At 50.8% G+C, this 22,610-nt stretch overlaps 2 protein-coding genes across 7 annotated transcripts; one reads left to right on the top strand and one right to left on the bottom strand.

Annotated features, from left to right (window-relative positions):
• Positions 1-3,285: 3,285 nt before the first annotated feature.
• lrpap1 (low density lipoprotein receptor-related protein associated protein 1) lies at positions 3,286-9,863 on the top strand. Of its 2 annotated transcripts, XM_029851027.1 has the most exons (9): positions 3,286-3,555; positions 3,990-4,134; positions 5,954-6,084; positions 6,168-6,288; positions 7,089-7,244; positions 7,868-7,950; positions 8,452-8,628; positions 9,269-9,337; positions 9,368-9,863. In XM_029851027.1, the coding sequence occupies exons 1-8, from the start codon at positions 3,397-3,399 to the stop codon at positions 9,335-9,337; spliced, it is 1,041 nt and encodes a 346-aa protein (XP_029706887.1). In that variant the 5' UTR covers positions 3,286-3,396; the 3' UTR covers positions 9,368-9,863. The 2 variants fall into 2 exon arrangements, with proteins under 2 accessions (XP_029706887.1, XP_029706886.1); XM_029851026.1 differs by having other exon boundaries at positions 9,269-9,863.
• LOC101074517 (protein Dok-7-like) lies at positions 9,714-21,495 on the bottom strand. 5 transcript variants are annotated; one of them, XM_029851020.1, is made up of 13 exons: positions 21,086-21,495; positions 20,911-20,956; positions 20,289-20,377; positions 19,930-20,080; positions 18,813-19,013; positions 16,406-16,525; positions 14,544-14,651; positions 13,617-14,455; positions 12,276-12,347; positions 12,168-12,210; positions 11,843-12,001; positions 11,616-11,759; positions 9,714-11,357 (listed from the first exon to the last, which is right to left on the bottom strand). In XM_029851020.1, the coding sequence occupies exons 1-13, from the start codon at positions 21,137-21,139 to the stop codon at positions 11,221-11,223; spliced, it is 2,163 nt and encodes a 720-aa protein (XP_029706880.1). In that variant the 5' UTR covers positions 21,140-21,495; the 3' UTR covers positions 9,714-11,220. The 5 variants fall into 5 exon arrangements, with proteins under 5 accessions (XP_029706880.1, XP_029706881.1, XP_029706884.1 ...); XM_029851021.1 differs by having other exon boundaries at positions 9,714-11,354; XM_029851024.1 differs by having other exon boundaries at positions 11,843-11,980.
• Between the last annotated feature and the right edge of the window lie 1,115 nt (positions 21,496-22,610).

Raw genomic sequence — 22,610 nt, 5'->3', positions numbered from 1 at the left:
GGGACAGGTAGCGCCCGACCGGGACAGGTAGCGCCCGTCCGGGACAGGTAGCGCCCGACCGGGACAAGTAGCGCCCCTTCCGGGACAGGTAGCGCCCGTCCGGGACAGGTAGCGCCCGACCGGGACAGGTAGCGCCCCTTCCGGGACAGGTAGCGCCCGACCGGGACAGGTAGCGCCCGTCCGGGACAGGTAGCGCCCGACCGGGACAGGTAGCGCCCCTTCCGGGACAGGTAGCGCCCGACCGGGACAGGTAGCGCCCGACCGGGACAGGTAGAGCCCGTCTGTCACTCCTCTTTCAGCATTTTATTGGCAACCACAGGGACTTAATGAGTCCCCCCCCCCCCCTTAACACACATGCCCTTGTACTTCAATCTTTCTGAGGACTTTCATGGACATGATTCATTCCCCAGCTCACTACTCTAACCATCAGAACCAAACCCATAACTCCGACTCTGAACCAAACCTAATTCTAATTTCAACCTTAAACCCATGTCTCGTCTTTTTAACCACTTTATCCCTGTCAGGGTCATGGGGAGGCAGCCCCTCCCCCCCGGATTGGTACCTTGAACTCCTATGTTTTGTATGTACTGGCCTGGAACCCAGAACCCTCCTCAGTCCCCAACAGACTGAGCTACCACCACCCTAAAGCCATGTCCTGACCTTCAAACAGTCCTTTAGAGTTGGCGCTACTCAACCATGTCCTCTCTTGGCTAGTAGAATGTGTATTTTGGTGCTCAATATGCAGCCTGTAGAAGACGGGACACACTCAGAACGTGGGGTTGGTCCTCTCCTGCGCTCATCCGTGTTTTGCAGCTAGCATGTGTGAAATCTGTCTCCCGACTTTTAGTCTGCGTTGACCTTTTGATTCAACGCCACGCTGCTCATTTTAGGCCGACAGATTGAGTGCATGTTGATGCAGCTCCATCAGAAGCCCTTCTGTGTCAGACCCTGACAAAAGGTGATACACAGCTGCAGGACACAGAGGTGCAGCATCACTTTCTCTCATCACACAATCGGAAACACACACTTACACACACTTCCTCCTGAATGAGATTTATCGGCAATTAAGCCCTAAAACCATATTTTCAAGGCAAAGGCACAATACGATGTGTTTCTGCCTGCCTGGCTGAGTCGCGTCACCCGCTCTCTCATCCCATAATATATTCTGACTAAAGTCCCCTCAGTTATTGTGTGGTGGTACGAAGGCTACATATGAAAAGCTGCTGTCACTGTGTTTCATGCGTTTAATGCAATTAGCCGATGTCAGACCTGAATACCTGATCAACAATATAAATGTCGTCTGTGTGTGTGTGTGTGTGGGGGGGGGGGGGGGGGGGGGGGCGTGCATTTCACCTGTAAAGTGGAAATATTTGGGGACTCTTTTTGGCCGGTCCTCACAACTGTAAAGGTCAGTTTGAGGGTTCAGACTTGTTTTTAAGGTTGAGGTGAAACTGGGGGTGAAGGTTGGGTGGAGGTTCGATCCTGATCAGTTCAATCGTTTTGCCCTTTTTTATCATCAAAGCCTGACTGATCATCTGAACTCAGCATCTCTTTAACAGACAATGTGGGAAATGACTGCTTTATAAAGACAAAACCTGATGCCAGCCACACGAGACAGGAAAAGCAACAATATAATCCGAGATTTTACAGAAAAGTCTAATTAGACCGGTCTTATATTGTACGCTAATGCTGTTTGAGGCCTTTTATTGTGTATTTGTTTATCTAGATCCGAGTGATATCAGTCATATTTACTGAAACAGATGTAGCACCAAACCTGAGCATCAGGAACAGCTGTATATAAAACTCCCGTGTTGAGCACATCTTTTGGAATTTCTCCTTTAATTAGCTGGTACCTAAAAGTCCCCGGTGATCTGCCTGGATCACTACAGGCCAGTAGCATCACACTAATTATCACAAAGGGATTTTAACACCAGAGGAGTGATGAGATCATTATGACCCCTCTCGTCTATTAAAATGCACATAACTCTGTTTGATAAAGAACCCTGCTTCCCAATCGATGACCTTTCCCTAAAGAGTGTTATACATCATTTTATTTTGGTGGGTGGGGTGGATTCTGGAGTAAAAAGGAGAAAAAAATTAGTGTTTTATCTAAAACCGCCATGGGCTCATTGTGACCTCTATTACTTATGTAAAAAAAAAAAAAGTTTTGTAGTCATATATTCTACATTATATAGCGAGTCAGACACACAGGCCAAAACACTTTACAAAAGTGCTGCTCATTCCCCCATTTGAACACACACTATATCAAAAATAACGATATTAACCAAGATGGATCATGAGATAGTCAGACACACGTGCACGCTCTGTGCACGGTCCTTTGGGTTTTCTGATGGGTGTCCTGTGAAAGGGAGAACCCTGAGCAACATCTGGCTGTGCTGGTTGTGAGTAAACTGGCAACACTTAAGGAAGAATAAGTGTGATTGACTTATTTCTCAATTTGTTAATATTTCTTAATTTGTGTTCATTTCGCAAATCAAACCATCTGTTGCAATCACAATTGTGTCTAAGTGCTTGATATGGGGGGGGGGGGGGGGGGCTCCTGCTGACGGCCTCCTGGGAAGAGAAGAAGGAGAAGGGGGAGGACAGATTGGAGAGAATTGACATAAATCCTGCAAAACATTAATTACAACAAGGCGTCAGTATAAGAGCAGAGTGGGGGTGAAAGGTCTGCAGGTCAGCTATGAGGTCAGCGATACCTGCAGGTGGATACGGAGAGGGAGGAGGTTCGAGAGAAGCACAAACACTTTATTTTGCAAAGTTCCATAATGACCATTTTCAGCGTCATGCTCGGCAGCTTCCTCAGATCTCTTAACACAAATGCCTAATAATAGGACTTAATCTATAGTTCTGTAGTGCTGCCTGTTGTTCTGATGTCATGTTGATTCATTTTGTTGATTCATGTTGATTCATTTTCTTTTAAATGCTATTTAATTTATAAAGCCAAGAAGTGGTGCGAGTCACACAAGCCTAGACGTCTTGGAGACATTTAATTACCAGCTAATAAAAAATAATCAAGGCATTTACGCTGTGCTGGCACTTTGAGTGACGATGTCGACACAGTTTTGGTAATTCAAGGAAAACGCGTGGAGTCTTTTTATTTGTTCAGAGTTTTGGTAGGCGTCGTTGCTTAGTAACCGCACAACGGCATTTTAGGATTTGTAGTTCCTCTGTGACAGCGTTCCTTTTACTGAAAACGCAAAATCCGAGCGATAACTACCTTTCCCACAATGCATGTCTTCAGGAAGTACCCGCCCACTGTGAACACGTGACTTTTTGAGCTCCAATAAACAAGAATCATCTGCAGCTCTACTTTCGTGCTAGCTAGTGCTTTTGCTACATGTCCTGTTTTTTTTTTTTCCATAACACTTATTCAAAATGAAGCTTAAATGTTTTGTCGTTGCCGTGTGCTACAGCGTGTGTGTCATGGCTGGGAAATACTCACGGGAGGTGAACGAGCAGAAGCCCGGCGGTGATGGACTGACGGTGGAGTTCAGGATCGGAAAACTCAACCAGGTGTGGGAGAAAGCCAAGCGGGTACGTATATATAAAGGTATATATATATATATATATATATATATATATATATATATATATATATATATATATATATGTGTGTGTGTGTGTGTATACACACAAAGATCCTGACATGTCCTTACAGCGTTGGGTGGCCGTGGCTAATGTCTTTACCACCGAGGTGATTGATGTTGATTGAAAGCATTGATTTGCGTTAGTTTCGTGTATTTGTCTGAACCGGGTTTATTTGGGGCTGTTCTGGTTATGAGTGTAAATGTCGCTTTTTCCTTGCCAGGTTCAAACACGCTCACTTGAGCATCCTCTCCAGCAGCATCTGCAGCTTTCATTCGCTGTTGTCTCCATCCCATCTCTTGACTGAATGATTCACATCCCTTTAACATCTTCTTGTCCATCCTTCTGTGTAACATGGCCCTGACTGGACCCTCTCCCCACAGATGCCACTGTCACCGGTCCGTCAGGCGGAGCTGCACAGCGACCTGAAGATCCAGGAGAAGGACGAGCTTCAGTGGAAGAAGCTGAAGGCGGAGGGCCTCGATGAGAACGGGGAAAAAGAGGCTCAACTGCGACGCAACTTTAATGGTGACTCCTCTGTTTGTGTGTTTCATTAGCAAAGCTTCAGAAAACAAAATCCTGTGTTGTTTTTGCTCATAAATGGCCCTCCGTGAGGTTTGAACTAGTGTTTGTGAGGAAGGGAGGCCCTTCTCTCCCCGAAAGCCCATAATAAGCAATGGCAGCATCCTGATTAAAGGTTAAACATGTAACATCATTAGTGTTGACACTTAAGGCCAGTGGGTTCATAGCTAATGAGCGATAGCTGTGAAATTAGGCTCATCATGATGAACGGTAAAGATTAAGATCACAAATTTAACTTTCCTTGACACATCTACTGTTCTGGGTCTTTAAGAGTTTAACCCATGAGGCTTTCAGAGGCTTCTTCAGTTACAAACTTGGATAAGAGCTGAAATTCCTTTGGGACAAGTCACAGAAATCCAGTCGAATTCTCTTAAGGCGAGATTCCCTCCGACCTGGACGACCGAGAACGCGTTAATTAGAGATTAGAGAAAGTGATGTGCCGCACAGACCATAATATGTTTGTTCCGTTCGGTGAATTCTTGAAGAAGCAGCAGAGCAGGTTTAATGAAAACTGTGATGATGGAAGGGGACATTAGAGCGCCGAGCCTCTGTAAACGCACATCTCTCTATTCTTAATAATAAATGCCGCGGGCCCATTCGCACGGCTTCAGTACCGGCAGCTTCTGCTCCGATGTTTAAAGAACCAGGCTGCCGTGTTTTTAATAATTTAAAGGTCAATTCAGTGCTAATTGAATGTGGAGCTGATGGATTAGAGCGTGAAATAATCTTCACTTCAGCCCCTGCAGGCACTGACCCGTCGACGGCTCTGTTTGTGCGTCTGGTCACAACAGCTGGGAGACGCTCGCTTTCCTCCATCACTCTGGAAGTTGGATCCACCTTTTTACTGCCGCTACATTAGTCGGCTCCAGCTCATTTCAAAGAGAACCTTCAAGAGTTGGGCTTGGACCAACCGGGCTCCCATTAAAGTTTTTACACGTTAACATTTGGCTTATCGCCGGTCCACGTTTTACCTTTTGCCTGTTGTAAAGCGCTCGGGGTCGAGCCCCAACTGAACCCATAAAACGTGAATTGTACCAGCTCAGCAAGTGTTTCAGTTTATGATTTTAGAGTCGCCATCTGCGAACGCAGGACGCCGTTAATGAGTGACACCCGTTCGTTAGCGAAAAGTTGGGGAAAATGCTACATCAGCTGCTGCCGTCACAGCTGAGCTGAGCAGAACTTTGGCGTCGGGTCGGGTTAATCGAGGTCGACGGCATTAAGAGAGGAGGCGCTCGGATGTGTCGCTGCTCAGTTTCTTCTGAGGCTGCATAAAAATCTCAGAAAACAAGTTTTTGCGTGAACTTCGAGTAACTTTTTGTCTCTTGCCTGCAGACTCCCAGGTTAAGTTGTGCTCTGGGAAGTGGGGGAGAGTTTTTCTACCACTTTATTTGTCACAGTTTTCAGGTTAAGAGGGAGAGGGAAGTGAATTTTTTAAAAGCTCTCGATGCCCTGTTTGTTGACCTGCTCGCCTTATTTTTAGCACCTCGCTGATTTATTTAGAGCTATTACCCCCCCCCTCCCCCCTCCCCTTCAGTTTATTTTAAAATGGCTTCTGCTTTAGCATTAATGAGCTACTGTCAAGATCTCTGTCTCCTCTGGGTAATTTTTAATGTAAGATGTATTCAAATGATGTTAAAATGATGAACATGGAGTCTGTAGGAGGAAAGTCACCTCGGGTTGTCTGGTGCATCGAACGGCTTCAGCCTGTCCTCTTTAGGACTGTCGGGATAATCGATGACAAGGGCATCTGTGTTTGGCTGCGCAGTGATCCTGGCCAAGTATGGGATGGATGGGAAAAGAGACACTCGATCGGTGGAAAACAACTCTCTGAAGGACCACGATGCGAAGGAGGGGGACATTTTTGATGATCCCAGGCTGGATAAACTGTGGAACAAGGTTTGCCCCCCCCCCCCCCCCCCCGTTCTGCTTCCTTTCTCTGGGTATCACAGATGGGAGTCACATGACTCACTGTCCAACAGGCCAAGAGCTCTGGAAAGTTCTCCAACGAGGAGCTGTCGAGCCTGAAGAAGGAATTCCAGCATCACAGGGACAAGATCCACGAGTACAACATCCTCATCGACGCGGTGAGCAGGACAGAAGGTGAGTCATGCAAAACGACGCCTTTTAAACAGGCTTTCGCCCTCGTCTGTCCAGATCCGTGCGTCCGTTTCGGCCAGTCGTGGTGTTCTGTACGTAGGCGGCAGCGTAACGAGCTGCCCGTCTACAGCTCTGCGCTCCACCAAGGCCCGTGTCACGCCGAGCCGCGCGTTTACGCGTGACGCATTGTTGTCGCCCCTCCGGAGAAAGCAAACACGCTGTCGTGGGGTTGTTTTCCTCCGCTGCCTCACCGCTGCGGAGCTTTGTCTTAAACAATGAGCCCAGGGTGTTGTTCTGCTTGTCAGATGCTCTTAAACGTTGAGCCGGTCACGTGATGCCTCCAAGGTGTTCTCCTCGCACCATCACCTGCCGTCTCGCTCTTGTTTTCTAGTTTTGTTTTTTAGTCTGCTCATTTTCGGGCTTTTTTTTCTTGAAACAAAGAGGCGAACATCACAACTGCGTCCGTGTGGTAAATCAAATTGAAACGGTGTTCTTGTTCTGTGGTTACCATGGCGCTCACGCTCTCTTATCGTCCACTCCCTAACCTCGACACCCGGTCCCCCGCACAGCTTCTGAATGGCTTGTTTTTCTCATTTCGGACAAATATCCTCTCTTTATGTTTGATGACCCCCGCATTGCTCATCAGAGAGATTTTATCTGTTTTATGTGCGCAGAAACAACAAAGCTTTGCCAGTTTCCTCTCTGAAACTCGACCCTGAATGCTTCGATTGAAATATCCTTAATGTCCATTTATTAAGTCGCCTTCAGCCCTTCTTTTTTTTTTTTTTTGTTCCCGTGAACAGAAATCCACAAGAATGTGATCTCGCCACTGGAGGGGGACGCCAAAGAGCCCGAGCTGCACAAGAAGCACACGGACCTGAAGCAGAAAATGAGGGACCTCAACCACGGCTTCGAGCGACTGCGCAAACTCAGCCACGAGGGCTTCACCGAGGACAGTGGTGCGCCAACATTCAGAGCTTCATCGCTTGTCTTGTTACCCTAATGCCACGTTGGTCACATCATATTTGGGGGGCAGAGATGAGCCAGTGCTTCCATAAACGCATTTGAAAGAGAAAAGGCAGAATTCTGCCCCCATAAATCTTGTTATTTATCTCTGTGAACCTTCTTCTACCTTCCTAGCGTGAGAATATGAAGGGGGAGAAGCCGCTGCTGACTGACTCCTGCACTTTTCTTCCTCCCCTGATTTCCCTCTAGGTTGTTTCTCACCCATCTAGTTGTTTTCAGCCCCCCCCCCCCCATGAGCGGACAGTTCTCATTTCATCTCTTTTCCTGGCAGGAATATACTTTTAAGTAGGCCTCGATGATCTATGGCTGCACCTTAATTTAAGCTGTAACTGGAAGCCCTTTCCTCTTATTTTCTAGTGTGTGTGTGTGTGCTTGTGTGTGTGTGTGTGAGTGAGTGTGATTGATTAGCTGTGGCTGCTGCGATTGTATCTCTTAAAGAAAGCATCTGCCACGACTCTGAGCCTCTCCTCTTGGTGTGTGAGTATTGGAGAGGCTCTGAACGGTCTCTTTGAGTGGCTGATGGCTCCATTTGTCCCCTGTGTGTTCCACTCTGCAGAGTTCAGGGAGCCCCGTGTGATCGAACTGTGGGAGGCTGCCAAGCGAGCCAACCTCAGCGAAGACGAGCTGGACTCTCTCAAGGTTATCCCCCGGATCGCACGTCACTCCCAACAAACTTGTGCTTCCCCAGATTTGTCACCCTCGGTGCCATCGCTTGAAGATAACCCTTAAAAACTTTTCTTTCAAGTGCTTCTTTTGTTAAAAGGGCCATTCATTCTCGTCCTCTGTAGCTAAGTGCTACGTGTTCAGCCGCACAACGCAGGGTTTTGCTCGCATTTTATTCCGTGCACATTCTCGTCGGACAATATTTTATCTCTATCTTCATTTGTTCTCGTTTCACCTTTTGTCCCACGCAAGAAGATTCAGGGCCAGTAGCTCAATTTAAAAGATTTTGTGGCGTCGAGCTCTAATTTATGGCAGTGAAACATTCGGCTTGGCGTTTCTCACTGACATTTCCTTTCATGTCACTACTTGAGATGCATATCGGCTGCTCCTGTGCATCTGTGCATGTAATTGAAGGTGAAGCAAATGTGCTCCCCCCTTTTTATCAGTGACCCCCCCCCCCTTTCCTTGTTCACTTAGGAGGAGCTCCATCACTTTGAGACCAAAGTGGAGAAGCACAGCCACTACCAGGAGCAACTGGAGCTCTCCCACCAGAAGCTGCAGCACGTGGAAGCTTTGGGAGACAAGGAGCACATCAGGAAAACCCAAGAAAAGTACAACACGCTTGCCGAGAAGACCCGGGAGATCGGATATAAGGTGAGGAGGCGTGTTAATCTATCGTACGGTGGGTTTTCCGCTCGCTAGCAGAGAAAACTAATCATTTCGCCAAATGGAGAGGGAGCAAAACAATGTTAAAGTGGTGGGAAAATGCAGTTAGAAAGGCCAAAGGGAAGGAAGGCTAACAGCCCTTCTGTTTGCTGTAGGAGGCTGATAATCCAGCTAAAGGATTCCAGCCAGACTCTTATTATTATTACACCAGCAAATATGTTGCAGCATATTCACGGGATAATTGATTTGTCCCGAGGCAGCACCAGCCGCGTGTTGCCGTTTCTTTATTTCAGCTTGGAGAACGTTAGAGGAACAGTTTGAGTGACTCGGGTGCTAGCGTGAGCCCCGAACTGCACATCAGCGTTTGTGTTACACGGAGCTCGAGGCCGTAGCACGAAGACTGGAACGATGTTTAGTCTACGTAGAAGCTCGAATGTCACGTTTACTCCCCACGGTGCCGAACACGCAGCGGCGTGGCCGTCTCCCCTGGATGGAAGACGGCCACGCCGCCGCTCAGGTGTCCTGTTGCGTAACAGACACTATCTATCAGGTTATAACTAATTACCACAAACAATCTAATTAGGACTGTGGCTCGTTAAATGCTGACATTTTTCTGACCTTGTTTCAGATGAAGAAACACATGCAAGACTTGTCCAGCAAGATCTCTGGTCAGGGCCTCAACCACAACGAGCTCTGAGGGGCAGCGAGCAGCACACCTGGAGGCTGGAGGGACTCCAGCTCTCATTCCACCCCAGCGTGGGAAGCACCAATCAGTGCTCTCTGCTTCTCCTAGACTTCTATTTTGTTGATTTATGAATGACTCTTGGGTCGTGGGTGTGGGGGGGGCCGGGGAGGGACGAGGAGTCGCACCGAAGTCGCTCGTATCCAGAAGACGGATTTCAAGTGTTGAGGAGCCACCTCCACCCTGTTGGAATGTCTGTTAACATGGATGACGAGCACTTCTGAGCAGGTCAGCCTGGTAGCACTGTGACACGAGGAGGAGGAGGAAGAGGAAGAGGACGAGACCGAGACCGAGACCAATCAGATTAAAAGCACTGAAACCCCCAAACCTGTTAATGTCATAATAATCTTTATTATTCAAACAGATAAGGTGCCAACAACGTACAAACTTAGAAAATATGATGTCATTTCATACTAAATAAAAGTTAAAGTTTAAATGTGTGTGTTTGTTCATGTCCTCCAGTAGAGATCTGGTCTGGTACTTTGTGTGTCAGCCTTGGCAGGGAGGTAGTTTTAGGTCATAATTCTCTTTCTCATCCTAATTCCGTCTGTCTGTCCAATCTCAATATTGGGGGGGGTGATGATAGAATCACCCCCATATCCTGGTGTCCTGGCTCCCCCTTGCCGTAGCATATTTGTACCGCGCCATGTCTCATACCGCAGTGTAGGCATATACGCGTAAGGAGCCTTGCCCAAGGGCTCGCCTGGATTCGAACCAACAACCTTCCGTCACAAAGTCGCAGAGCTATCCAGTCGCATATCCAGTGCTTCCTTCCTTCAGACTCAGGTCCTCTACCAGAGGCCCGGGAGTCAGGGTATCCTGGTATCTGCTGGAGCCACCTACTCAGGTTGGGTGTTACTGCCCCTAGTGCCCCCATCACTACTGGGACCACTGTTGCCTTCATGCCCCACATTCTCTCTATCCTCCTCCAGCTTCTGGTGTTCCTTCTTCCTGATGTTGCCATCACTCAGGATTGCTACATCTATCACCACCGCCATCTTGTCAGGCTGGATCAGGAAGTCCCACAGGATCTTGGCCTGCTCTCCAGCACCTTCGGAGGTGTCTCCCACCTGGACCCTGGGATCTCCAGTCCATACTCGGATGTTCCTGCACACTATGCCAGCAGGGGATCTGATATATATATATATATTTATTTAATTCATCCACTAGTTTCTGATCCTTGCTGCCTCCTCAGAAGTGCCAGCGCGGAACTGCCACAATAAAAATAAATTGGCATCAAAATATTGGACAATCTGTCTGGATGATTCCAAGAGGGAGGTGGGAAATTGGAAAAGCCGGGCTGTGCTCTCCCATTCATCAGTGGCTGCCTTCTCCCAGAGCAGAGACCCCGACATTGATTACTGTGATGAAGAATGCTTCTGCGAGCCTGATGGCTCAGTCATGTCCTGTTTGGGCCACATAGGCCCGGATCAACATAATTTGCTGCTGAGTTATAACTCTGAACATCTTATTTGGATCAGATGCTCTTAGGCTGTTTGCTGGAATGATAGCCAGGCACGATGGGATGTGACGCAGCAGCGCCGAGTTCCTATTCTTCCACGATAAACTCTGTGATAAATCATTTAAATAATAATGTTAGCTGGCTGCCTCAAGGTGGAAAAGTGTGAGAATAAGCAGAGCCGTGGCCGAACGCTCCGAGTGAAGAGGCGAAGCAGCGACGGTGCAGCCAGACGCCACGAAACCGTTGGAAATGGCAGCACAAACCCTCCGACGCGGTGGGATGGAGGCTGGACGGAAGGTGCGGAACACCGGCACAACGGTGGGTGTGTCGGGAGCGCCGGGGTCGGTGGTCGGTTCGAGTTAAAGCTGAGGCGGAGTCAGCGTGGCGGCCCTCGTCCGCGGCTCCCCGGCTGACTCGGTCTGCTCTCCCTGCCCGGAACATGCTCCGCCCCCACCCTCTGAGCCGTCGCCATGGCAGTGATGGGGTGGGCGTAGCTGATGGAGCTCCCGTCTGCTGGGGTATTAAAGACAGAGGGAAAGAGCATTTTTAGCTCCTCAACACCTGCGATAAACTGGTTTTATGAAGTGTGCACGGCAGGTAAAGGTGCGCTCAACACCCCCAACACGCCTTTGTTACCCCTGGCTTCACTAATCCCAGTGTTCCCAGTGACGGAAATCCACTGATGAACCCAGGAGAAGCACCTGCTACCAGAACACCTTCAGAGCCCCCTGCCTCCGCCCACACGTGCACCCTCCGTGCGCTGGCTCTTACCTCTGTGTGTGCGGTTTGAGCCGGGCACGGGAGCTGAGCCGGGCTCGTTCGGGTCTCTGTCTGTTTTCGCTGGCGGGCGGCTGAAGGGGACGTTGACGTAGTGAGCGGTGCTGTTACCACGGAGACTGGAAGACTGGGAGACACCTGTGGAGGGGCCCGGTTTAGCTGTTACACATTTAACAAGTACAGCAATGGCAGGAATCTCATTAGGGAGGTGTTGTTTTTACCGCCAGTGGACGTGGGACTGGCTGGAGGTGGTGGGGGTGGTGTTGGTGGTGGGGGTGGTGGGGGTGCAGCCGGTGGCAGGGGGCACCTCGTCAGACCTGCCAGCTTATCACAAATGTCTTCCACCCCTTCGTGTTCCTCTGTCACACACAGAGGGGAATCTGAAAGCACATTTTTGGCTTGAAGAGCGTAAACCAGTGACGGATGTGTTCCTATACTGGGGTAAAACCATCACGGGGGAGAGCCTGAGCGGGGGCATCAAGTCCAAAAGATACGGCATACCCCATCCAAACCACCGGTTTGGGTCACACACACACACACACGCACCTTGCACAGGAACAGGTGATGGTCCTGGGGGGGAGCTGGCCACCTACAAATACACAAGACATCATTTCAGCCTCGAGCACCCTCCGGGTGACATCACAGATCTCGTACCCTCACCAGACACGTGTCCCTCGCTGTCCGCCACTGTTCCGGTGTGATGTAGTTCTCCGGAGCGGGAGCACGCTGGGCGAGGAGAGAAGGAGAAACGCCGAAATGATTCGGAGATGAAGGATGGATGGATGCAGCCTTTTTATCAGGCTGCTGGCACCTTTATTGCTGCCCTCTGCACACCTCTCTCTCTCTCTCTCTCTCTCTCATACACACACACACACACACACACACACACACACACACACAGTGCTCCTGTCAAAACTCCAACACATGCTGTCTCTTCTCTGATAATTCACTCTTAAATCCCATCAGTGCAATAATTAGAAATGAGAGCTGAAACACTGCCGGTGGAGTTAGGCGTCTCAACGATGGGGTGGGACAGGATCAGCACTTTCGGCTGCATTGTTTCTCTTTCTCCACGAGCCTTTGAGCCGAACCGCAGCCACCCAAGTGAATCATTAAGATGAAGTGTGATGCTGTGCATGAGCAGAGGGAGATAATTACTCCCGAACCTCCGCAGTTCAGAACACTGCACAATTACACCAGCTGGCAAAAGGGCAAAAAAAGTGAAAGCGGGCTGGAAAAAGGCTAAAACGACGGCTGACGTGAAGACCTTTTCATTCGTCTCTTCACCGAATCAAGTTGAACGCGGAGAAGGTTCGTAACACCTTCAGCGTCCATCAGAACCCTCCCTGAATACACACATTTATTATTTATATAGTTAAATAATGCTGAAGTTAAGTGAAGCTGCGTTAACATTCCTAAATTAGCTATAAAAAAAAAACCAAACCAGCAGCAGCAACATTATGGAGAAAGTCAGGAGCCTACAGAGATGATGATGATGATGATGATGATGATGATGATGATGATTTTTAAAAGTTCTAATAACAGTTGAATGCAAGCAGAGAAACAAACCTCCCCGAGAGGATTTTATGGAGCTTCTTTCTGCAGTTTTCTTCAGTTACAGAATGATGAAAGGCTGATTCCATCGTAATGGTTGCAACTCTATTACAGTGTGATTAAGCAAATGCTTTTAGCTTGATTAGACTTTCATGCTGGGAAAATGTCTATAAACGAATATCTTTTGCACACAGGATTTCATTCCTCGTGCTTTTTCCAGCTCAGCGTGACAGCGTTCGAGAGGGCAGCTGCCTAAAAATGTGAGTTTATTTCACAGTTTGGAGAAGCTCAGTCATTTAAAACGACTTTCTTTCGTGTAGCTAAATTTGAATCTCTAGTTTCTCGTTATCTAAATCACACATTTGAGGGCTAATTAGGCTGGTACGGTGGCGTGTTCACAGGTCCACATACCAGAAGTGTTTCGTATTCATTCATTCCTACCTGGGTTTCTTCAGCCGCGTCTCTGTGCTGCAGCAGCAGTCTGAGGCTGCACCTCTCCGCACTGCCCACAGAGGGCGCCCTGTCGCTGCCCCGGGAGCTGCAGCGCTGACTCCCGCTGCTTGACTTTTGGCCCCCATCTTGACTGCTTCGGCTGTCCCTGCACAGCTCGGGTGGACCCTGTTTCCTGGAGGGTTCCCTCAGGGACGAGATCTGGAGGGTGCTCCGGGGGGAGTCATATCCCAGCAGCCTGAGCACACTGGGAGTTTGGCGCTCGTCACCGTGCCTCTGTGACCAAGAGAAGCTCGATGTGGGGGTGCAAGGACAGGGGGAGGCAGCAGATGACCTGTGCTCTAGGTTGGGGACGGACTGAATGGATGGAGGGGGAGACGGGGGTGGAACATAAGGGGGCGAAGACGTAAGAAGGCTGGCTACAGAGCAGTACTCCTCACTGCCGCCCTGGCTGCTTGTATCCAGACTTCCGGTGTACGAGGAAAAACTTCCTGAATAGGACGACTGACTGCCCGCCACTATCCCGATCCCGCTGTCCAACGAGCTCTGTCGCCCGCTGTCGTTGAGTCCGCGAGGGTGGAGCTGGCCGGAGGACGGGCGAGCCCCCAGGCTGCCCAACGCCGTGGGCTGGAGGCGGTTATCAGGCCCGGCCAGAGCCTTCAATGTGGAGGAGCTCGACGCCGTCTCGTTGGAGAGGTGCGGCCTTGCCGACGGCTCCGCCCAAAATGGGAGTCTGCCCGCAATGCTGACGTCTGATTGGCTGGAGGAGGAGCTGGACACGCTGCTTTGGTCGTCGCCAGCAACAGATGTGCTGCAGCTGTATGTGGAAGCTGAGGAGGAGGAGGAGGTTCACGTCATCATAATTACCCACACGATCAGGACGTCTAGCTCAGCGGCGAGGCAAACGGACGGAGGTACCTGTGCTGCTCGCCAGGCTGCACTCAGACAACATGCTGAGCCGTTTCTCCAGATCCGACGCCTCCTGACAGATGCGCTCCTCAGCAGACGCCGGGTCGGCGCCGAGGTCTGCGGGTCCGAGCAGACACAGAGGGGAGAGAGTCGTCTTTACGTTTGCATGGCTGCGTCACTTATTTTACAGCGTAACATTCGGAATAGCAGCGGAAATATACAGAAGTGACGCAGCTAAAGGGTGCTCCTACCGTGTGTGTGTGTGTGTGTGTGTGTGAGAGGTCACCAGTGCAGGCTCACAGAGGTGGTGTGTGCTGGTGTTAACAACCTAACCCCTGGATCCGGGCCTCTGCACTGCAGCAGTTAGCACAAACGTGCCGATGCCAAGTTTTTCCACTACGCTATTTGAGGTGTCAGCTAACATTTGCTAACGCTGCTGGTCTAAGCTAATTATAGGCGCCGCAGGGCACTGAATGTCCAGCTGGCATCTGAGCGGACTCACAGAGGCGGGTTGAAGCGGATCCAGGGCAGTTTCTTCATCTGTGTGTTTGGTTCTCAAGCTTGACCTAATTGTTCTGTGATCCGGGCTTTAGTAGATGATTTACAACACGTTCACGACACGTGTATCCAAGTTAAAGGTTGATTCACCTCTCTCAATAGACAGGAACAAGTCGCATGAAGTATTTTAGTTCCAGAGTTTGCCTAAAGTCACGTCCACTGGCCTTCTTTTTTTTTTTAATCACTGTTCAGTCTGAATCAAAAGTCTGGGAATAAACAGGAACTGAAAGTTCCTGAAGGTGTGGTAAAAACGACTGGCTGCTTGATTCTTTACGACTGGCCAATTAAACGGTGTCATGAAGTTAACTAGAATTCAGAGTGAGCGCAAATCTGCACCAGACACCGGAGGAAAGAAAATCAGTTATTTTAGCTTTGATATTGCTTATTTCGTACAAATATGTTGCTGTACGAGGAACAGGGACGTCAAACTGTGCTCTTACTGAGTCTTTGTCCTGTAGAACGTCTCAAATTAAACCTATTGGACTCTTCCAGAAATGTCCCCCCCCAGGATCCACACGGTTTACACGTATGTTTACGTGTCTGCCTGCCTGTCTGCCTGTCTGCCTGCCTGCCTGCCTGCCTGTCTGTCTGCCTGCCTGCCTGCCTGCCTGTCTGCCTGTCTGCCTGCCTGCCTGCCTGCCTGTCTGCCTGCCTGCCTGTCTGCCTGCCTGTCTGCCTGCCTGCCTGTCTGTCTGTCTGCCTGCCTGCCTGCCTGCCTGCCTGCCTGCCTGCCTGCCTGTCTGTCTGCCTGCCTGCCTGCCTGCCTGCCTGCCTGCCTGCCTGCCTGTCTGTCTGTCTGTCTGTCTGTCTGTCCCAGACGCTCCTGTCCTGCTGTCTTGTATCCTCAACAGGCAGTTAGATCTCCGCCTGCTTCACTGACTTCTCGCCACACACACACGACGCGTCACCTTTTCACCTGCGTCTGGGCGTCTAAATTCATGAGTTCGGGGGCCGGAGTGTAAATCTGCTCGGAGATACCAGTTGTCGTATTGTTGTGCAAAACTTTCTGGCCGTTTCTATGCGGAGGAAATGCCTGTGGAATTAGCAGTGCACGAGTAAGTCACACAAGTCACGACCCTTCACTCCACGGGGCGACACATGCGGCTTTAAGCATGTGCTGTTTCCGTTAGCATGACGCCTGAGAGAAATGTTCGACATGCACACGCAACAGGCGGTAAACCTTCACACGGTCACGTACCGACGTGACCGACGGTGTCGTCCGTCTCGTTTGCACACGTGCACGGTTTGAATAAAGGCGGAGGGCGCGATCAAGAACGCAGGACGATTCTGTGTGTGACCGTTTCTGGGCTGACCTGGAAGAGCCGGCCGGAGGCCGTGAGGGGTTCTGCTGGGAGAGACGCCCCTGACGATGCAGTCGAGGAGGAAGCTGATGCGCTCCCCTTCGGAAGAGGACAGGAAGAAAACTCCAGCCCCTGGAAAGGTGGATGAGGGAGAATGGGAAAACACAGGAATAGCAGAGAAGCCCGGCTCGGAACACGGCCTCGGCTTATAGCAACAGGTTTCGTCTGATATTAAAACGCTAAAGTGTTCGGACGATGACGTGAATTCAACAATCGGAGGCAGAATGATCGACAGTTTTCTTTAACATCTCATTCCCAAGAGCAGCGATTCTTCCAGCGTCCTCATGGAGCAACATCTGATTCTTTCATCTGAATAATTAAAAGCCTTCTGCTCCGGACGGCGGCGAGCGATAAGAGTAATGAAAGCCTATTAGTCCGCTCGCCTTACATATTTTATTAGGTTTGTCTGGAGGCGGTGGAAGTGTTTGGCCTGCGGCTCTCGCCCGCAAGAGGAGGACAGAGGAAACGGACCTGACGCGTAATTGGCTGTGATCATGCTCAGAACTGACACACGGGGAGGAAAACCGGACCACGCCAGCGGATGGAAGGCTGTGGAACAAAGCTGCCAACATTTGGTCAGCCTGAACCCCACGGAGACCCACGGGCCCCCAACCCCTCGTCCTGCTGACCTCACAGCCCAGAGGGGTTCAGACAGCTGAGGGCACTTCGTAGAATATGGGCAGATTTTGTCCCCTTTAAGATGGTACGAGGCTCGAGCGTTCTTTAAGTAATAAAATCATATTTAAACAGCTTTGACAGAACACAAACACTTGATTTTGAGGGTTTTAGAAGCAGCAAAACAGCTTTGAGGCAGCGTAAACATGCGGCCGTCCTTCTGACGTGGAGTTGTGCTGAAAACAACATCAAACATGTTTGCAGGGCTACTTTTAAAAACCCGTCTTCTGCGAGCGTACCCCATCGGAACTAATAACCCAACACACACTCTCGGCCTTAACGAATCAAAATGGGACAGGCTGTATTTCTCTTTCATCTTCTTTCATCTTTTTCTGAAGTCTGAGCCATTCCGTTTCAAAATGTAATGACTTCGGCACCATGCTGTGTGGAACACTGAGTTCTACCTTTTGGACCTTCTCTGGCCTAAAACACACAGAGTCACCGGCCGGTAATAATTCACAGCTAACGTGTAATAAACACCGCAGAGAAAATAAAAGGCATCTATGGGGGTGGGGGGGGGGGGGGGGGTGTGTGCACAGTGTGTGTGTGGGAGTCTGCTGAGCGACGTGGCACAGATTGCTGACATAGTGTCGGTTTAGAATGACTTTAATCTAGATCACAAGGCCGCCATCGGTGACGGTGTGTGTGTCACCGCGGACACACACACCGTCATTAAGGGGTGGAGCCACAGGAACCCGTCCCACCGACGTCCAACAAGACCCCCGTTTGACAGATTAGTGTCAGCGGGCCCGCTGTGCACGCGCACGTGCACGGTCGTGCAGCCATTGTGTACATTCTGGGAACACATTGTTCCAGGCCCAGGTCCACGGCAGCAGAGGACGCCGTGAGTCGGGGATAAAGGGTTTTAGGCCGTGGCGTTGAATGACCAAGAGACGCCTTCGGATTTGTTGAGACGAAAGGCCTCATGGGAAATTAGACAGCTGCAAACGTAGAGAGAAATGGAAATGGAGCCCATCTCAGCTGCAGGCAGGGTTCACTCCGGACACGTGGGCAGCTCATCAGGTGGAAACACGCCGCACCAAACAACCATCAGGAAGCCGGAGAACCCAGAGGGAGCCGAGCACAGGCGGGCAGAACATGCACACTCCACGCAGAAAAGCCCCCGGCTTCAGGGTGGGATCTGAACCCGTGACAGGCGACCGGTAATCTTCACGGTGACCTCAACTCACAGATGTTCCCACGTAACATGTCTGTGTCCTCACAGAATACAAATAAAGAGGTAAAAAGCCAGATGATCCCTGCTGCGCCTCTCAGACCTGTCGGATCTGTCAGTTACATCACTCACCCTCTGTTTCAGCCCCCCCCCCCCACCCCACAGTGGCTGCTAGGTAACCAACGTATGGATGCGATGGACTAAACCGATTGGATGTCTGGCCAACAGGCGCAGCACAATTTCTGAGCCAGCTTTACGGCGGTGGGGGGTTATTTATAGTTGTTACCCTGAAACTGGAACCAGTGGCCCTCATGGTTATCCTCCAGGAGCCATGAGACGCACGCACGGGGGTCACGTGCGTGCACTTCTGATACCGCCTACACGAGACACGGGAGCAAACAAACAGGCTTGTTTTTTGTTCCGATCTCTCACGTCTCCTGCCGTTATCAGGATAAACAGGTATCCTCCAACCCGTGTCGACACCCCCGGAGAGTCCGGAAAACTACTCACAGTACCCACAGCGGGTCCCGCCCTCAAACACGAAGCCGCTGGGCACGGCGCCGTATCGCCGCAGCGTGGACAGTTTCCAGTGGCCGACAGTGATGGGAGGGACGCCTCTGGTCAGCACCAACAGGTTGTTGCACAGGTGCAGGGAGGCGGGGCCGCTTTCCAGTTGGGTTCCCGGTTCCACGGCGACGCTGAACCTGTGAACTGAAGGGGAGAAGGAAGGTTTGGGCTGTTCTGTCTCTGTAGCTCTGCAGGGCTACACAATGACCTCTGACCCCATGGAACAACCCTCACCTCTTTATCACAACAGCTAGAAAAGCTGTTCTGTAGAGAACGACTCCCTGATACCGAGCGACAAACCCGAACTGATCCAATAACTTCAGGCCCAAAACCAGGTAACAGGTTGTGTTTATGGGAGGGAACCAAAGGAGCTGCAGCTCTGTGACAGATGTGTAATTGAGAAAGGCTCTATAACCTTCTGAGCAAGCATTTATGGCCCTGGTCCCTCTGGTGTGGCATTAAAGAGCAGAGAGGAAGTGACACGGTGGAGATCTATCTGGAAGGTACGTTCGGTCGTAAAGGATAAATCCACGAGCTCAGACGCAGGAAGGAAGCAGCCTGCATCAGCAGCGAGGAGAAGGTGGGGAGGGTGGCGGAGATGGGATCCAAGATTTAACAAGAGGGATCCATGAATAGCTCAGGAAGATGGTCACGGGGATTAACTGCATGAGGGCTACGGCTAGCAGCAGAGGGTGCAGGCTAATGAGCGGGGAACAGGATATATTGTGGAAGATCAGACACTTCCAGGATGGATGTGGAGAAAAATCGGCTGCATGTGAGTGGCTCCTGGGATAAATGGAGCGTCTGACGCCCTAAATTAGGCTTCAGAACATCTGAAATCGCTACAGAAGACTCTTAATTCTCCAAATAACCAGGATACCTGGAAGTACACGCAAGCCCTCAAGCCTCTGAGAGGCCCACACACCCCTGCATGTCACATGGGACGCTTCCCCTGTCAAAACAAGCATTTTCCAAGTTCATAGCAGACCTGAGAGCAGCTGAAACACATTTAAAACATTACGAGACTTTCAGCGTCACATGCTCAAACAAAACCACCGACCTTCTCCCAGACTGTAGCGGACGCGGGCGTCCCAGGCCAGCAGGACGTCTCGACTGCTGAAGCCCAGGACCAGCGTGTGTGCCAGGCAGAGGATGGAGAGGCTGTAGGACACCCCGTCGTACCCCAGGCCCGGCTCCACCCCACAGATGCCCTGAAGAAGCAGAGGACACACTTGGCTGACTGGGACACACAGGTGGGCCGGTCGCCCCCCACATGACAGCACAGATCTTCATGTGCAGAGTGGGGCTCCCAACCACTGATCCTTCGGCCTTCCGTGCACGTGGAATTCATATCATTCGGTCTAGAATTTGGCACATGCGGGAGCCGGAGCACAGAGCTGCGCGCGTTCCAAAACTCACCTCTAGCGTCACGTTGAGCCTCTCCTTGCGGCCGCTGCCCTTGTCCTTCCCTTTCTTTTTCTCTTTATACACCAGGAGCGAAAGGCAATCTGAGGCGCAAACACACACACACACACACACACACACACACACACACACACACACACACACACACACCTTAAACTTCTATGATTAAGCGTTGCTGCTCATGTTGTGTTTATTGCCGTCGCTGTAAATCTAAAACCGAAGTGAGCTGCTGGCACCGCCGATGCTCAAATCACGAGTGGAACATCTCAGAACACAGTTCGTATCAGTCGGGACCTTTATGGTTCCTACAGCACAGCGCTGTTCCTCATAGTGTCCAAGAAACATGCGGTGGTTCGTTTCAGTGTAAATGATGGTCGCTGGTTGAGCGATCCATCTGCAGAAGAGCCGTAAAAATTCCCTGCGCGCTTTCGTGCGCCTGGCGCCCCGTGGCGCACAGCCAAGCGGCCAATTCACGCGCTGGGATGGGTTAAACTGCGGGGAACCAAATGAGATTAGCGCCGAATTATTCCAGGGCTGAGAAAAAGGCGACGGCGTCGCGACGCTGCGGCGTGTTCCGACTCTGAATATGAAAATTAAAGCAGTTTTCTCTTCCTACCTGCGACCGGGGAGGGCTTCCGAAGCACGACCCACCGAGTCTTCCACTGTGGATGCATTTCAAAAGTCAGTAAATGCAAACTGCCCCCCCACCGCCGCCACCACACCCGCAGTTGAGTGCGGCTGAATTTCATTCTTTCAAACCCCAAAAAGTCAAGATGGTGGGAGAAATTCACCTTTTTTCCATCTCTAAACTTGACTTGTCCCTCCGCGACAACTGTATCCGTCATTTTCTGTCATGGTTCCGAGCAGCTGTGTGTGTGTGTGTGTGTGTGTGTGTGTGTGTGTGTGTGTGTGTGTGTGTGTGAGTGTGTGTCGGGGGAGTTACATTTCAAAATAGCTCCTCTCCCCGACCATCGGGGCCCGGCGGCGGGGACACGCTGCGGGGGGGCCTCCTCCTCCTGCGGGCTCCAGACGCGCAGTTGTCGTTGCGCGTCAGCTGTTCATTGTTTACATCGCAGCTAATTTGATTAGAAGCTCGCGACTGACGCAGCCTCCACCGAACTCACACCCGCCGGGGGTCAGAGGCGGATTCATGCCGCCTTAGTGGAGCTTCGGCGCGGGTCAGTTGCAGCCAAAGATCGGTTCTAAGCGACTCCGCGAGGCTTCTTAAGTATGAAACAATTATGGGATGCTGCAGTCCGGCTGCTTTTCACCGATGTCTCAGCAGATCCGGTAGTTAAATCCCCCATGGATCTCTGTGTTGGGGGGGGGGGGGGGGGGGGGGGGGGGGGGTTACTCCAGAGATGACTTTGTGGATCTAAAGATGATTTGCAAATGCCTGCTGGGATGTTTCGGGTTAGATTGGGTCGCTGCTCAAAGAAGCTTATTTAGAACTTTATGGAAACACTTTAGATGGATCAAATGAGATGGAAGAAAATTCTGAAATGGTAGAATTTTGGGGGCATAAATATCAGCGCCAACTTTATGGAAGCAGCAGTTTAACAGATCATAAAGTGCTCGTTGAATACACAATTTCTAAAGGATTCTAGGAATTCTTAAGAAGGCCGTGCAGCTCGAGCAGCTACCTGTCCTGAACGGGTCCCTGCGTTCAGGTATCGGACCACACGATGGCGGCTGGAATCCAAACATGGCGACAAAATAGTGCCTTTTAGAGACAACGAGCGCTGTATTGACCACAGTGCATGAAAGGGTTGAAAGTGCATGGTTGCACGTGTGTTTTATTACAGGAGGTTTGTTACTGTTCCGATACAGCCTGGAATGACCTTATGACCTTTGAACGGTGACGACAGCATCAGTCTTTAGTGGTCCGACTACAGTAAGGCTGCGTGCCCGCGTCGGCCCGCTCGGAGGGATGGAATTGGGAATGTTTGAGTCATCTCAGGCTGCGATCTTGTAACAGAGAGTCTGGGAACAGCTGCGGCGCCGCCACATTCATCTGGAATGGGATGAGGGATCAGGGCGGGCGTGTTCGGAGGCCACACAAGCAGGTCCGGCATCGCCGGAGCAGCTCAACGGAAGCGTCCTCAAACAAACGTGGCTTTCAGCTTACTCCGACCCACCTGGGCCGGACCCTCGCTCTGCTCCGCCTGCCTCTTGGATGTGACCATGGAGGGCAGGTCTGAGGTCTGGTACACGGCCGACCTCATCCTGCCTCCGCGGTAGCGAAGCTCCAGGGTCACGTCCTCCCATTTCGAGTCCAACTCCGAGTCCTGTGAGCGGCAGAGGTCCCTGGACCCT

This window comes from Takifugu rubripes, chromosome 17, assembly GCF_901000725.2.
Source record: "Takifugu rubripes chromosome 17, fTakRub1.2, whole genome shotgun sequence".
Classification (NCBI taxonomy): Eukaryota; Metazoa; Chordata; class Actinopteri; order Tetraodontiformes; family Tetraodontidae; genus Takifugu; species Takifugu rubripes.
Note: the sequence above shows the minus strand (reverse complement) of the source record. Positions and strands in the feature narration are given on the sequence as shown.

Coding starts and splice junctions, on each gene's coding strand:
- lrpap1 (XM_029851027.1), top strand. CDS start 3,397: ATGAAGCTTAAATGTTTTGTCGTTGCCGTGTGCTACAGCGTGTGTGTC. Junction 6,085..6,167: donor TGGATAAACTGTGGAACAAG/GTTTGCCCCCCC, acceptor ACTGTCCAACAG/GCCAAGAGCTCTGGAAAGTT. Junction 6,289..7,088: donor CGCGGTGAGCAGGACAGAAG/GTGAGTCATGCA, acceptor TCCCGTGAACAG/AAATCCACAAGAATGTGATC.
- LOC101074517 (XM_029851020.1), bottom strand. CDS start 21,139: ATGACGGATACAGTTGTCGCGGAGGGACAAGTCAAGTTTAGAGATGGA. Junction 12,002..12,167: donor ATCACCTGTTCCTGTGCAAG/GTGCGTGTGTGT, acceptor ATGTGCTTTCAG/ATTCCCCTCTGTGTGTGACA. Junction 11,760..11,842: donor CAGTCCCACGTCCACTGGCG/GTAAAAACAACA, acceptor GCCCCTCCACAG/GTGTCTCCCAGTCTTCCAGT.